Source organism: Pan troglodytes, chromosome X, assembly GCF_028858775.2.
Source record: "Pan troglodytes isolate AG18354 chromosome X, NHGRI_mPanTro3-v2.0_pri, whole genome shotgun sequence".
NCBI classification, from domain to species: domain Eukaryota; kingdom Metazoa; phylum Chordata; class Mammalia; order Primates; family Hominidae; genus Pan; species Pan troglodytes.
The window spans coordinates 151,026,131-151,039,142 of record NC_072421.2 but is presented as its reverse complement, the minus strand read 5'-3'; the positions used below and the strand labels follow the sequence as shown (position 1 = coordinate 151,039,142).

The following is a 13,012-nucleotide window of genomic DNA, read 5'->3' as shown; positions in this document are numbered from 1 at the left end:
GGGGCTGCGAGTGTGGTGAGCATGTCGCCCTGGGCCCTGGAAAGGAGTGTCCAGGGAAAGCCTGGGACTCACGTGGCCCGGTTTGGCCCCTTTGGCCACACGGTTTTCATGTTGCCAAAGCCAATAAAACCAAGCAACTGCTGTGATCTGTTTCCAGCATGATTAACCGGAACTAAACGGCCCAGAGGGACCCCCGGTGGCCACATGGGACCAGACTCATGGCCCGCTGCCTAACCCCTGCTCCTTTGCTGGGCCAGGTCAGGAGGCATCTCAGGAACGACTCCAACAGTAAGCATCTCACACAGGCCTGGTGTGGCACTGCTGGAAGGATAGACTTTGGATGCGTGGCTGGGGTTTGTCTGTGTGTCCCAGTGGAAAACAGACATAAAAGGCCTCTCAAGTGGCTTTGATGGGGCTTTCCAAATGATCGCGCACCCTCCCGTGCCTCCTAGTGGCAGACACGCAGCCCCCTGTGCCTGCTGCCCTTGGTAGACCCGAGTGACTGAACCAGCTGTCCCTGACCAGCTCTCCGGAATATGGACACCCAACAGGGAGGGTGATACTGTGGCCTCGGTGTGTGAGTGTGTGGTTGGGGCATGGTGTGGGGTAGTCACCAGGCTGGGCAGGGGAGGGGCAGTGGAGGCTGCCTGGAGCTGGGGGTCAGAAGTTGTGGCCGGCACAGTCTGACAATGCATGCAGAGGAGGGATGGGGCCTGTGTTGGGACTCCTGAGTCCAGAAGCAGCAAAGGTGTGGGAGGTTAGACAGGGTGGGGAGGGCTCGAGTGTGTGAGCACTGAGCCCCAGCGATCCCAAATCTCTCGACCCCTCCTAGCCACCCCCTTGCTACTTCCTGCATTGGCCCCAGGGGCACAGGGTGAGGGGATGTCATGCTACCAACCACCGGCCCTTCTCTCTGGAGGACCTGAGGTCCTTAGTAGGAAAGGCTTGGGACGGAGGCAGCTCCAGTGCCCAGAAAGGCCCCAGACTCCTGGTGGGCTGAAAGGCAGCCTGGCCTGGAGCAGGCAAAGAGGATGGGAAACTGTGGGCTTGCCTTAGGAAACCACGTGACTCGACGCCCCTGCAGGCCTAGTTGGGGCAGCCCTCTTGTCTAGGGGAGCTCCGTCACAGCCTTCAGAGCATCTCTCATCCACCAGAAAGTTCCAAGTAGAGGGTGGGCGCTGGTGCTAGTCCCCACTCTGCCAGGCCTGGCTGCTTATGGGACCCAGTGCAGGTCCTGGCCCTTGGGGACAACCTCCTTCCCCTGATCTCTAGGATGAGAGTGCTGGGCTTGGTGATTGCTTGGGGTCCTTGAAGCGTGGAGTGGGGGTTGGGTTCTGAGTTCTAAACCAATCCGCTGCACTGTGATGATGGCAGGAGGTGGTTCTGGCAGGTGGCTTCCAGAAGTGGGCATGTCCTTGGTGTTGCCAGGTCCCCAGCCAGCATCTTCCTCCACGGCAGAGTCTTTTCTGGGATGCTGATGTTCAGCTGGGATGGGCCTCTTCAGAGGGCCCTGCCACCCACCTTCTGCTGGAGCACACAGTGTGCAAGGGACAGCTGCCCTCCTTCTGGCTATCCGCCACTTAGGGCCCCCATGGAATAGCTTGTGAACAGCAGGAGGGGTGGCGTCTCTCCCACTCTACTTACCCGGCACTGCCAGGCTCCGGAGGTGGGGAGGAGGGGGACAGATGGCCATGGAATGAAGGCAGGAAAGAAGTGCTAGGAGCCAAGGAAGAGAGGAGCAAGAGGCTGCCCCAGGGAGGAAGCAGGAGGAATCCAGAGGGAGAAAAGACAGCAGGCCCCACAGAGGCTGGGCTGGACCTGGAGAGGGACAAGGAGCTGGTCCTGGGGTGGGATGAGGCCAGAGCTGTGGAGAAGGCTCGAGGAACGCGTGGAGTGGGGCCGTGGTGGCTGCCTTCCCCTTAACTCAACAAATGGGCAAATGGACAGACAGACAGGAAGCACAGAGAGAGATGGCAAAGAGACATACGGAGGAAGTCAAGGGGGAGGGAGGCGGAGGCACAGCCATGCCCCCTGCTGCCCTCAGCTCCCAGGAAGGAAGGTGCTGGGAGGCCACGAACCATTTCTGGCTTTAACTGACTTGGCAGAGCCTCCTGTCCGCCTCTCTGGGTGGAGTGGCGGCGAGGCCCCTTTGGGCCCACGTCTAGGGCACTGGAGGCGCCGAGTGCTTTTCAGCCCAACTGCCACGGTGTCAGCCAATATTTGTGACAAGGGTAGGTGGCCCCATGATGAGTGTGGAGCAAGCTGGAGGTGTACGTGGCCTGTGGTTTGGAGAAGGAGTGTGTGTGTGTGTGTGTGTGTGTGTGTGCGCGCGCGCACGTGCTCTGTTCCCAAGGGGGACAGGATGGGCCTCCTCCCTTCCTTAAAGGACAGAGTGGCCCAAAATGACAGCTTATGCAAGAGGAGGGGTGACCCCCACCAGGGACCTCTCACCAGTTCCTAAAAAAAAAAAGAAAGGAAAAGAAAAGCAATCAAGCTGGAAGAGTCTGTGATGGAAAAAGGCGTGGTTAAGGACTCCCACCTGCAGGGGAGTGGCGTGTTCGTGTTGGCAGAGGGGAGCGCTTCGGGGGCTTGCTAGAAGGAAAGGAAAGAGGTAGCATAGAACCATCCTGGCAAAGGCCCTGGGCCCACGCGCGAAAGTTTACTCTTTGGTGTATAAACTCTCTTGAGTTTGCTGGAAAAAGCAGGCTGCCTGGCTGGGCCCACTGGGTTCCCTGCATTCTCTCCCATCAGGGTGGTGGGGTCAGCGGTAGAGTGGCGTTCCCTTTGTCTTTGTAAAAAGATGTGAGCAATTATGGAAGTTTCTACCTCCTTAGGACAGCCCCTGGGCTGGGTTCTCTTTAAACTGTGACCAACATGGTGGGAAATTTTCCTGGCAACGTCTTGAAGAGGCCTCTGAGTGCCAGTTCTCGGGAAACCTCTAACACCCGGTGGCTTGGGGCAAGGCCTACAGGGCAGGCACCACCTGTGCAGTAGTGATTGGTCAGCACTGAGCCCACCTGGGGACAGGTGACAGCGGCATCCTTAGGAAACCACTTCAAGGAGGATGCTGGAAGAGCCGCTCCAGTTCCTGGGTACGTGGGCTAGATTCTTCTGTGGCAAACAGTGTGGGAAAGGCACCCGCCACCCCTCCAGCCCCGGGAAGGCGGCCCTGAGCCCACGTGCTGCCCTGATGCTGCACCACTGAACACTGAGCAAGGCCCTAGCCTGACACCAGACACCCCCAGAAGCGGCCCAAGTTCATGAAGAACCATCGGCAAAGGCAGACAAGTTCAAGAAAAGAGAACCAATGGCACAAGGAGCACTAAACACAAACCGAAAAACCAAACAAAGCAAAGAACGGGAGGTCCGGAAGTGCCATGGGTTGAATACGTTTCATAAAAGAATATGGCTTTCGAGAGACACCGTCTGGGCGGGAAGGACTGGACAGGGCGGTAAAGAAAGAACAGAAAAGCCACGGTGAGCGGAATGCAAGACTGGAAAAGAGAGAAGGCCGAGCTGGGGAGGCTTATTCTTCCCCAGAGATGCCATTTATGAGAGAAAAGGGAAGTCAAGACTCACTCCCAGCAGCACTGGTAGGATTGGCAGCAGAGAGAATTGCGTGAGTAGGGGTAGAAAGATTGGTTACGTCATGAAGCTGGCTGAGGACCGAAGACCGCCGGCGCACAGCACCCTGAACTGAACCGCTTCTCTTGAAGGTACTCACTACCTCCATCTGTGGGAGAGAAAATGAGATAAAGTTTGGCTTGCACTGTTGTCCAGGCTATCACGGAGGGGAGGGCTGGGCGAGGATAGGGGCCACCACTGGGCACATAGGGTGACAGCAAAGCCTCATCGGGTCACCCCGCTCACTGGGAGCTGGCGATGTTTGGACAGGGCCCTGACTGAGGCCAGCCTCTGTGCCACCCACCGAGAGAGGGTTTGCTGAGCAGATGGTTAGTGGTCATGAGATTGGGAAGGGAAGGGGGTCACAAGTCAGGGCACACTGCAAACATGTCAGAAATGCCCCTTGCAAGCCACTTGTCAGGAAGTACTTCATAGTTCTCAACCTTTTTTTTCCTCTCCAACACACCTGAGGGACATGACACGCTCCTATTAGAACCCGCCCTGCTTCCTCTAAACCCGGAGGACTTATGCCCCATGCTCCATCCGCCTGCCCGTCTCCGCCAGCTTCTGTGGCTCATCTGAGTGACTGGGCAGGGGGCGCCCCCTCGAAACTTCAGCAGAAGAATGGACCTAGCGGAGGCGGGGGTTTTCCCACCGACTGGCAGCCGTGGCTTCGCTTTGTCCCCACTCTTACAGCTTCCTACAAATTGAAGGGGAAGCGAGGCTGGGGAAACTGAGGCCTGCAGGAGGGCCTTGACCCAGTGTCTTTGGATTTCCTGACCTGCCCTTGGCTGGGATGGGGACTCATGTCCGTCTCACTGGAGATGATGTGAACAGCAAAGCCAGTGTGCGCATCTGGAGCCCAAAGCTACCTGCTCCAGCCCGAGCCCTGCAGTGCTATGTGGTGGCCACCAGGTTCACCTGGGTGTCTTGAAACGGGCCAGGGCTTCACGGAAGAAGGCAGCTTGAGTGTTCAGACTCCCCCTGCACCGGCCAAAATGAGGATGTATGCCACTTCAGCCTTTGACGCGCTGTGGAAAGGATTCCTCCTTCTTCTCAGCCTGCCCAGTCCCCTTCCGCCCAGCACATCCCACTCGCTTGCTTGTCACAAGGGGAACCTCATGGCACTTGCTGCGACTGTGAGGAACGCATACTGAGTGTGTCAGCGCACGGAAGGAGGATGGTTGATGTGATGGCGTCGCGGTGGCTTGCGGGGGGGGTCTCCTGTCTAGATTCAGGAGAGGACTCTCGCTGCGGCAAAAGTGATGAGGGATAGGAAAGATGCCTTTCCTGCCTCAGATTTGCATTGGTCTGGCCTGGCTACAGATGGTGTCCCAGTGGGAGAGCCACATCAGTGACAATACCACAGTCGCCACCACCCCACACCTGGAAGCCCAAGAGCTGAGCCAGGAGCAAGGCCCAGTTGCTTACGAAGCTTCTCTTTGCATTATAATGGGATGCAAAAAAGACAGACCGAGTCATGAGCGCTTCAGAAAGCTACATGTTCTGGGTTTGAAGGACTCTTTTATTCTGGAATGACACCCTGTCCATCTGGTGCGTTGATATGTTAGTATGGAACCATGGTGCGAGCAGGTTACAAAATGCCTTCACTTAGCAACAGAAAAGCTTGTGCCGGCCTCCAAAATCTGGGGAGCGATTTTGTGGTTCCCAAAAAGCAGAAACCTGGGGCCAGCTGCCTAGGAAATGTTTTTCTTGGCTTGGGGCATACGTACAACCTGACGGGCTTCTCCCAAGCTTTAGCTCCATTTTTCAAGCAGGTGTTTCGAATCAAAGAGAGCAGATGCTCTTACATAGCTGGCTAAAAGAACCGACTGGTTCAGCATTCCTGAGAAACATGGTGAGTTGGATGTGACAAAGTCAAAGCGAAAAGCCATGGGGGTCAGGAGCCCGTGGAAGAGTCGGATCGGCTGGTGCCAAGGGGAAAGAGTGCACCCTGTTTCCTCATACGTAAAGCAGGGGACTCAGCTGCCCGTGTCTCTGTGAGCACCGACAATTGGAACAGCCTGGAACTCTAAGAAGACTCTAACCGATGGGACTCGCTTCTACTAGCCAGGCTGCAGCGGCCCCCACATACAGAGGACACGAGACACACAGGTGGCCAGGGTACCACTGACACCACTGATGCTTCAGGTCAGGGCAGGGCTGTTGTCTCAGCTGCTGGAAAACCTAACGTCGCCTTCGGCTGCGGCGGCAGGAGTGAAGTGGGCCGCCGAGGGGCAAGGTCCTGCTGTCCTCACCCCCCACCCCAGGCTTGGGCAGCTCTGGGCTCTGTAGCAGAACAGGGGTATGATAGATAAGAGCCCATCTGGGGACAGCTGGGGGGCCCATAGGCATGGTCTCGTAGAAGGCACAGTTGGGCCGCTAGGAGGGCACTGGGGGAGATGTGAATGCTGCTTCTAACATTTGATGTGTTTAAGATTTAGCGCAGAAATATTTATTGCAGGGAACGAGAACAGACTATCTGTGCTGCACCCCTGGCCTGTCCGAGCATTGTGCTTGGGGCAGTAGCCCCTGCACGTGGGAGGGGAGACGCAGGCCATCTGGCGACAAAGCCTGCTCCCCTTCCTCACCGGGGCTCTCTGTGTTCTGGCCAGGCCAGGGCATAGGTGACAGTGTTCAGAGTCCAGACCTAACACATCCTTCGCAGGCTACGCTGTGTTCGGTGCCTAGGATGCCAGCCTCGTCTCCCGGTTCTCAGCTGGAGAGGCCCCTTGGACCCCTGGGGGGCTCTTGAAATGTGGAGTTCTTTGTTGCCCCTTGACCTAGCCCTGCGTGATCGTGGTCTCTGGGGGACTCTGTAGCTCTGGAAAGTTTTGCAAGGAGCCCGTGGTGAGAGTGAGAGGAGTCAAAGAGGGCTTTGTAAGCATGAAGGCCCAGGGGATGCAGCGGGAGTTGGGGAGGTGCAGTGGCACAGGCGGGCAGAGGGCATGATTGGAAAGGCAGCCAGGGGTGCAGGAGTGCAGGAAGGTTGGGGTGACACCAAGAGGCAGGGGCTTGAAGGCCATGGTCAGGAGTGTAGACTTCATCCTTAGGACAATGGAGAGAGGCTCCACCAGTCCCACTGCAGAGGGTGGTGTTGGAGGGGCTGAGCTGAGCCAAGGCAAGCAAAGGAGGCTAAGGCCCAGGGAGTGGGGTTGCCCTGAGGCTGGGTCCCTTGAGACTCGGCCCTTGAGACCACTGGGAGGGAACACAGGACCCAGGGCACCAAGAACAGCTTTGTGCAAGTTGCATGGATGATTCTTTGGGCCCGGCCCTTGGTGATGTGTGACAGACCCTGGGAAGGGGTGTGGCCTCAGGCCCCGCCTATTCCTGCTTGAGCTGGGGCTGGTGGCTCAGGCGGGCCCTGGCTCCGCAGCCAAGTGTGCAGTGGTGTCCTTACTCTGGCAGGACCTCAGGGAGGAGGGTCAGTCGCTCCATGTCAGGGGCATTGCAACTGGGGATCCTGGACAGGGCCTGGAGGGGCAGGGAGTGATGGCTGTGACCTGAGAGATGGTGGCCCAGGCCTTGCAGAAGGAGGTGGAGTGTGAAGCATGCTGGGTGGCCCTCTAGCGGCTGCTGGGGGAGGGGCAGGCCATGAAGGAGAGGCTGCAGGGGCTGCGGTGGGAGAGGGGCCAGGCCGCAGGTGGGGTCCCCATGGGCCCTTTCTTCCTCCCCGGCCAGGATTTTCAGCACTCAAGGGCCACAGCAGGGTGGGGTGAGGGCTGAGCAGGAGGTGGGGGTGCCAGGCGGGTGAGGACAGCAAGTCTCCAGGCAGTGCCCACAGCAGGCAGGAACGATGCAGGGACAGCCCGACCCCACGAGCCGGAAGGGAGCCTCGCAGGCCTAGGCGAGCGCCGTTTCTGGGGAGTGGTGGGCAGAGGCCAGGCTGTAGTGGGATCACAAGAGAGTTCCAGGGAGGGGTGTGGAGACACAGCGAGTCTGGAGCATTCTGGCAAAACTGTTGGCCGGGAGGAGATGGGAACAAGGGAGCATGGTAGCTCTGGCAAGCGCCTGATACTGGTGGCAGTGGTGGCCATCTGACTTCAGAGAGGAACACAGCTGACGCCCTTGGTCTTGGCCGGCCCTAACCCTTGGTAATTTGGATGACCAGAAAGGACCAACTCGGTGGCCAGAGTCCACTTCCCAAATGAAGTCTCCCCATCGCATTTACAGTGTCATCCAGTGAACCTTGAGCTCGCTGGTGGCTGTTTGAAATGGGCTTCTCTTCCCGATACTGTCACTTGCCTATGACCTGGGGCTGTTCCCACCAAGTGAAGGGAGCCCCAGCAGTGATGAGGACGGTGCTGGCCTGTGCCTCTGAGAGAGCCATTAGTCACCCACACACACCTTTAGCTACAGGGGATGCCTGGGCTCTGAAGGAGCTGTCAGGGAGAGGCGACCTCAGTGCCACAGCCATCAGCGGGCACAGCCCGGAATGGCAAAGGGGACACTGGCAGCTGCTTTTGTGACCTTGGCAGCAAGACCAAAGGGTTTCCCTGTGGGTGTTGGGTGCAGACGGCCGGCTCTCAGCTGCTGCTGGCCAGCTTGCCTCTACCCTCTTGGGGTGGAAGTGCCAGGGCGAGAGCGAGGTGGGGCTTACCTGCGTCTGAATCCGGTTCAGGCCCCGGAACCAGAGGATCTGGCCCCTGCGGAGCTCCCGCTCGGCGTGGTCGATCTCTTCCTCGCCTTCGGCCAGCTCCTCGTCGGTCATCTCGTCCTTCCCGGGCCCGTGCCCGGCTTCCTTCAGGCACTTGAGCTGGCTGGTGGGGATGGTGGCAATGACCTGGGGGAGCCACACGGAAGTGGCCGTGAGAGCCGGGCTGAGCAGCATCTGCCTGGCGTAAGGTCCCTCTCCAGAGGGAGACGCCGGCCTCCTTCTTCCAAAGGATGTCATTTGTTTTTGTGACTAAGCAAAGGGAGTAAAGCTAGAGCAGTCCCCCCGGGAACTGGCAGCCCTTGGAGAACTGGCGTAGTGTTCCCCCAGGGGGCTGAGATGCATTTTCAGGAGTACGTGGAGCTCTGGGCCAGCCTCCGGGACTTCGAGAAAGTAAGTGTCTGTTGTCTAAGCCTCCCAGTCTATGGTATTTTGCTATGGCAGTCAGAGCTGATGAAGACAGAGATAAGCGGATCCTCCATGGAGCTCCATTCAGCCAAAGGGCCCAGGGAGTGGCCCGAGTGGAACGCGGTGCAGCAAGGGCTCCTGGGAGGGATCGCTAAGTCCCTGGAACATCCTGCTTGAGAGCAGCATGGCTCAGTGGGGCAGGGGGCTGGGGACCGTGCCCCGTAGGCTACACTAACAGCTGGACCTCCAGAGGGCTGGAGATGGAGGCCAGCCACGTGACCACAGCATGGCTCTGTGAACCACCGCAAGAAAAGCCCTGGACACCGGGGCCTGGGTGAGCTGCCCTGGTTGACAATACTCCCTGCATGTCACTCCACACCGTTGCTGGGAGACACAGGCGCTGTTTGCGCAACTCCCCTGGGAGAGGACAGCTGGAGCTCTGGCCTAGTCTCTCCTGGAGAGGGCATCTCCTAGAGGAACACCAGCCTAGAGAAGACCTGTGCATTGGGGGCTAGGGAGGGTGGGAGGTGACAAGGAGGGTGACAGCTGGAAAGGGTGACTGGATAAGGAGCCTGGCAGGAGTAAAGAGAGGGCATGATTTCGCATATTGTAGGCCACTGGGAAGTGGGGGGAACAGTCTAGAAGGACGCAGGGGAAGCCACAGAAAGGGATGATGGGCATCTGGAGTTCTAGAGCAAGACGTCTCGTGTGTCTTGTGTGTCTATGCCAGTGTATTTGTCGAACATGGCCAGGAGGGGACTTGAGGACTGGTTCACAGAGATTCCCTTCTTTTCGTTTTTCTCTTGAACATGTTTTATCTTTGTAACTGAACAAGGTTAAAAATGAAAAGGACAACCCAGTAGCCCTGAGAGGCCGAGCTACAGGCTGGTGCCACATTCCTGGGGGGACCAGAAGGCCAGTGGCCTGGGAGCTTGAAGAGCAAGAAGAGGGCCTGGCACCCCTCTGGGCTGTGGTTAGAGTCCAGGTTTCGGGAAGTGAAGGGACTCCACGGAGCAACCAGGTTCAAGTGTGATTCGGAGGTGAGGTGCAGTAGCAGAGGGAAAGGAGAATTCTGAAAACGAAACAGGAACTGGGTGGGCTGTCCCCGAGGACACTAATGCTGGGGCCAGCAAGAAGGCTGGCATCTGCAGCAGCTGCAGCAGCCCCTGTGGCCGGCACAGAGATCAAGAAACAAAAGCCAGGCCAAGCATGGTGGCTCCCGCCTGTAATCCCAGCACTTTGGGAGGCTGAGGCAGGCAGATCACTTGAGTTCAGGAGTTCAAGACCAGCCTGGGCAACATGGCACAACACATCTCTACAAAAAATACAAAACTTAGCCTGGTGTGGTGGCATGTGCCTGTGGTCCCAGCTGCTTGGGAGGCTGAGATAGGAGGATCACTTGAGCCTGGGAGTTCAAGGCTACAGTGAGCTGTGATTGTACCACTGCACTCCACATTGGGCAACAGAACAAGACCCTGTCTCAAACAAACAAAAAAAAAAAAAAAAAAAAGAAAAGCCGGAATGCTATGGACTGAACTGTGCTCTCCAGTTCATGTGTTGAAGTCCTAGTGCCCAGTGTGGCTGGATTTGGAGTAAGGAAGTGATCAAGGTTAAATGAGGTCACCAAGGTGGGGCCCTGATCCTACTGGATTAATGCTCCTAGGAGAGGAAACACCAGAGACCTTGCTCCCTCTGTCCACCATGTGAGCACAGAGTGAGGAGGCGGCTGTCTGCAAGCCAGGAAGGAGCCCTCACCAGGAACTGGCCCCGCTGGCTCCCTGGCCTTGGATATCCAGCCTCCGGGACTTCGAGAAAGTAAGTGTCTGTTGTCTAAGCCTCCCAGTCTATGGTATTTTGCTATGGCAGTCGGAGCTGATGAAGACAGAGATAAGCGGATCCTAAATACCCAGGCTGTTTCTTCCTGATCTAATTGTGGGGTCCTAGAAACCTCCCAGTGTGCGGCTTCAGCTGCAGCCCACAGAGCTCGATGTGGGACTCTCTGTCCTTTCCATCAGGTCAAAATATTTCCTAATTTCTCTGGAGACTTTCTTTTCGCCCCATGGATTATTGATCAGGGTGCTGTTTGATTGATTTAAAATATGTGGGGATTTCCCAAGCTACCCACCCAATTGGAAGGGGCAATTTTTGGCTCTTATCATAGAAAGGGGAGCTGTGGGCAGTTTTCCTGGGCCCTGTCACATCCCAGCCATGTTCCTTTGCATTCTTTTGCTGACACCTTCCCTTGTGGCCTGTCCCTGGGTCCTGGTGTGTCACAGGCCTGAGCCCTCAGTGTGCTTCCTAGGGTGAGGACCCCAAGGCTCTGAAGCAGGGTTAGGGCAAGTGGGCCCATCACAGAAGCTGTCTGCAGGGCAGTCTGAAATGAGGGGCAGGGCTGTCACTCACCTGTCCCCAGACCAGCTCCCCAACACCAACAAACAGGCACCAGAGCCACTGTTCTGTGGATAGTGGGGAGCAGCTGAAGGGCTTCCCGCCGAACTGGACGATGACAATCTGCGAAGGGCAAGTGGGAGAGAGGCAGGTCCAGCCGCGGCTCCTGAGCCACCCTTGTCCTCCAACCCCTTGAAGGCCCAGCCACCCTGGTTGGTTCCCCCAGTTGCACGGGCTGCTCCTTGCGAGAGGACCACAAGGCCGGGGGCGCGATGACAGAGCAGTGCATGGCCCCCAGCGCCCCTGGGTGCCAGGCACCTACTGACTCCAGCCTCGGAGTGGGGCCCACCTCCACTGACCATGCTCCTATTTTCAGCAAGACGGAGGCTGTGACACCCACCCTGCGGGCACGCTGGACATGCCTCATTCTGGAGGACCCTAGAACCTGCCGGGGTCACCTTGTCTTGGCCTCCTGCCTCCTCGGGAGGCATCCAATTTGCAGGGGCAAGCTGTCCAAATGCAAACTGACCCCGTCCTCTGTTGGACTGTCACATTCCGGGCCACTATCCCCTTGCGCTCATTACCCAGGACCAGGTACCAGACAGCCAGGGAGCACCCGTATGCCCTGGAACCGCTACAATGACGCAACCTAGCCAGTCCTGAGCCTACCAGCCCTGCCTCACCCGCTCCTCCCCGAGGGAACCACAGCAAAGGCTCTTGTCCACAGCTCTCACACCCCACCTCCTGCCTGGCGCTCTCCCATGTGGGCCCCTATGGTGTGGCATGTGTCCTCCTCTTGGGGTCTGTGAGTCATAAACTGTCTTTCAGTGGCAACTGTCTCTTGACCTTTTGGCCTTACTATACCTCAATTTTTCTACAAATACACTATATTTTAGAACACTTAGCCCCTCCTAGACAGTGGGGCTGACCAGCCTGTCCACAGCACTGTGGGAAGCAGAGGTTAGTGTGTCAGCACTGGGCACAGAGGGCATCTCCAAAAGAAACTTCTGGAGTTATGGCAGCCTCATGCCAAGGAATTAAGTGCTAGAAATGGGAATGGCAGACCTAGAGGGACCCAGGGAGGACTCCTTCCAGCATCTGTGAGAAAACTTCGTTCCGATGAAGGCTCACGAAACCCTTCTGGAAGCCAGCGCGCTCACCCAGGGCAAGGCCAGCAATGTTTGGAAGATGAAGAAGGCCCTCTCCGACATGCAGAGAGGACGGGGGCTACAGGAAAGCCAGGTGGGGTGGGGCTCCTTCTGGGAGTGAAGGTGGGGAGGCCAGTACTAGGGGTGGACGAGGGGTCTTGAAGCCCACCACCTCCACTTTTTGCAAGTGGCAGAGGCCAAGAGTGGAGCCGCCCCTCCTACCTGAATCCCGAAAGTGCCCAAAACGATGGTGCAGAAGATGGGGTTGCTGAAGATGCCGTCGAACACGTTCCTCTCGCCGTGGATCTTGCGGGCGTTGATCTCGTTAAAGAGCTGCATCATGACGAACGTGTTGAAGATGATGGTGTAGTGCTCTGAGGGTGGCGAGTGCAGGGGCGCATTCCTCCCGCTGTCGATGTCGAAGAAGAGCTCCCCTGGAAAGCAACATTCCCCACTCAGGCACAGTCATCTCAGCGCATGACGCATTACTCAGGAGCGAGACTGCGGTGTGTAGCTCCCGAGATGGGTCCCTTGTCCCAGGGGATGGCCACTTCCAGCTCACGGCCAAGGCCCAAGGCAGCCACACCCACCCCAGGCTCAACCAACCAGAGTCCTGAGACCCCTCTGGGCCAGGGGCCAGACCCCGAGCCTGAGGGCAGGAAGGAAGAGATTAAGAAGGGAAGTTCTTAAGGCTGGCTTTCCTCGGACGCCCTCCTCCTCTTCCTCTCTCTTGCGGTCCCCCCCCACCCACCTCACAGCTTCCAGCACGGCACCCCAGTCACTCCACAGG

The 13,012-nt window shown here is 57.7% G+C and overlaps 1 protein-coding gene across 8 annotated transcripts in view; it reads right to left on the bottom strand.

The window, feature by feature from the left end:
* ATP2B3 (ATPase plasma membrane Ca2+ transporting 3) overlaps positions 1-13,012 on the bottom strand; it is a 65,340-nt gene that overhangs the window by 9,624 nt on the left and 42,704 nt on the right. For 2 of the 8 annotated variants that reach the window (XM_016944507.3, XM_054677034.2), the window contains 4 exons: positions 12,445-12,656; positions 11,090-11,197; positions 8,225-8,407; positions 3,580-3,733 (listed from right to left, as the gene is read on the bottom strand). In XM_016944507.3, the coding sequence (XP_016799996.1) occupies positions 3,580-3,733; positions 8,225-8,407; positions 11,090-11,197; positions 12,445-12,656 (657 nt within the window). Of the gene's footprint in view, positions 1-3,579; positions 3,734-5,128; positions 7,583-8,224; positions 8,408-11,089; positions 11,198-12,444; positions 12,657-13,012 lie in introns of those variants that run through there. The other 6 variants (XM_016944502.3, XM_054677033.2, XM_016944505.3 and 3 more) reach the window with 4 other exon arrangements.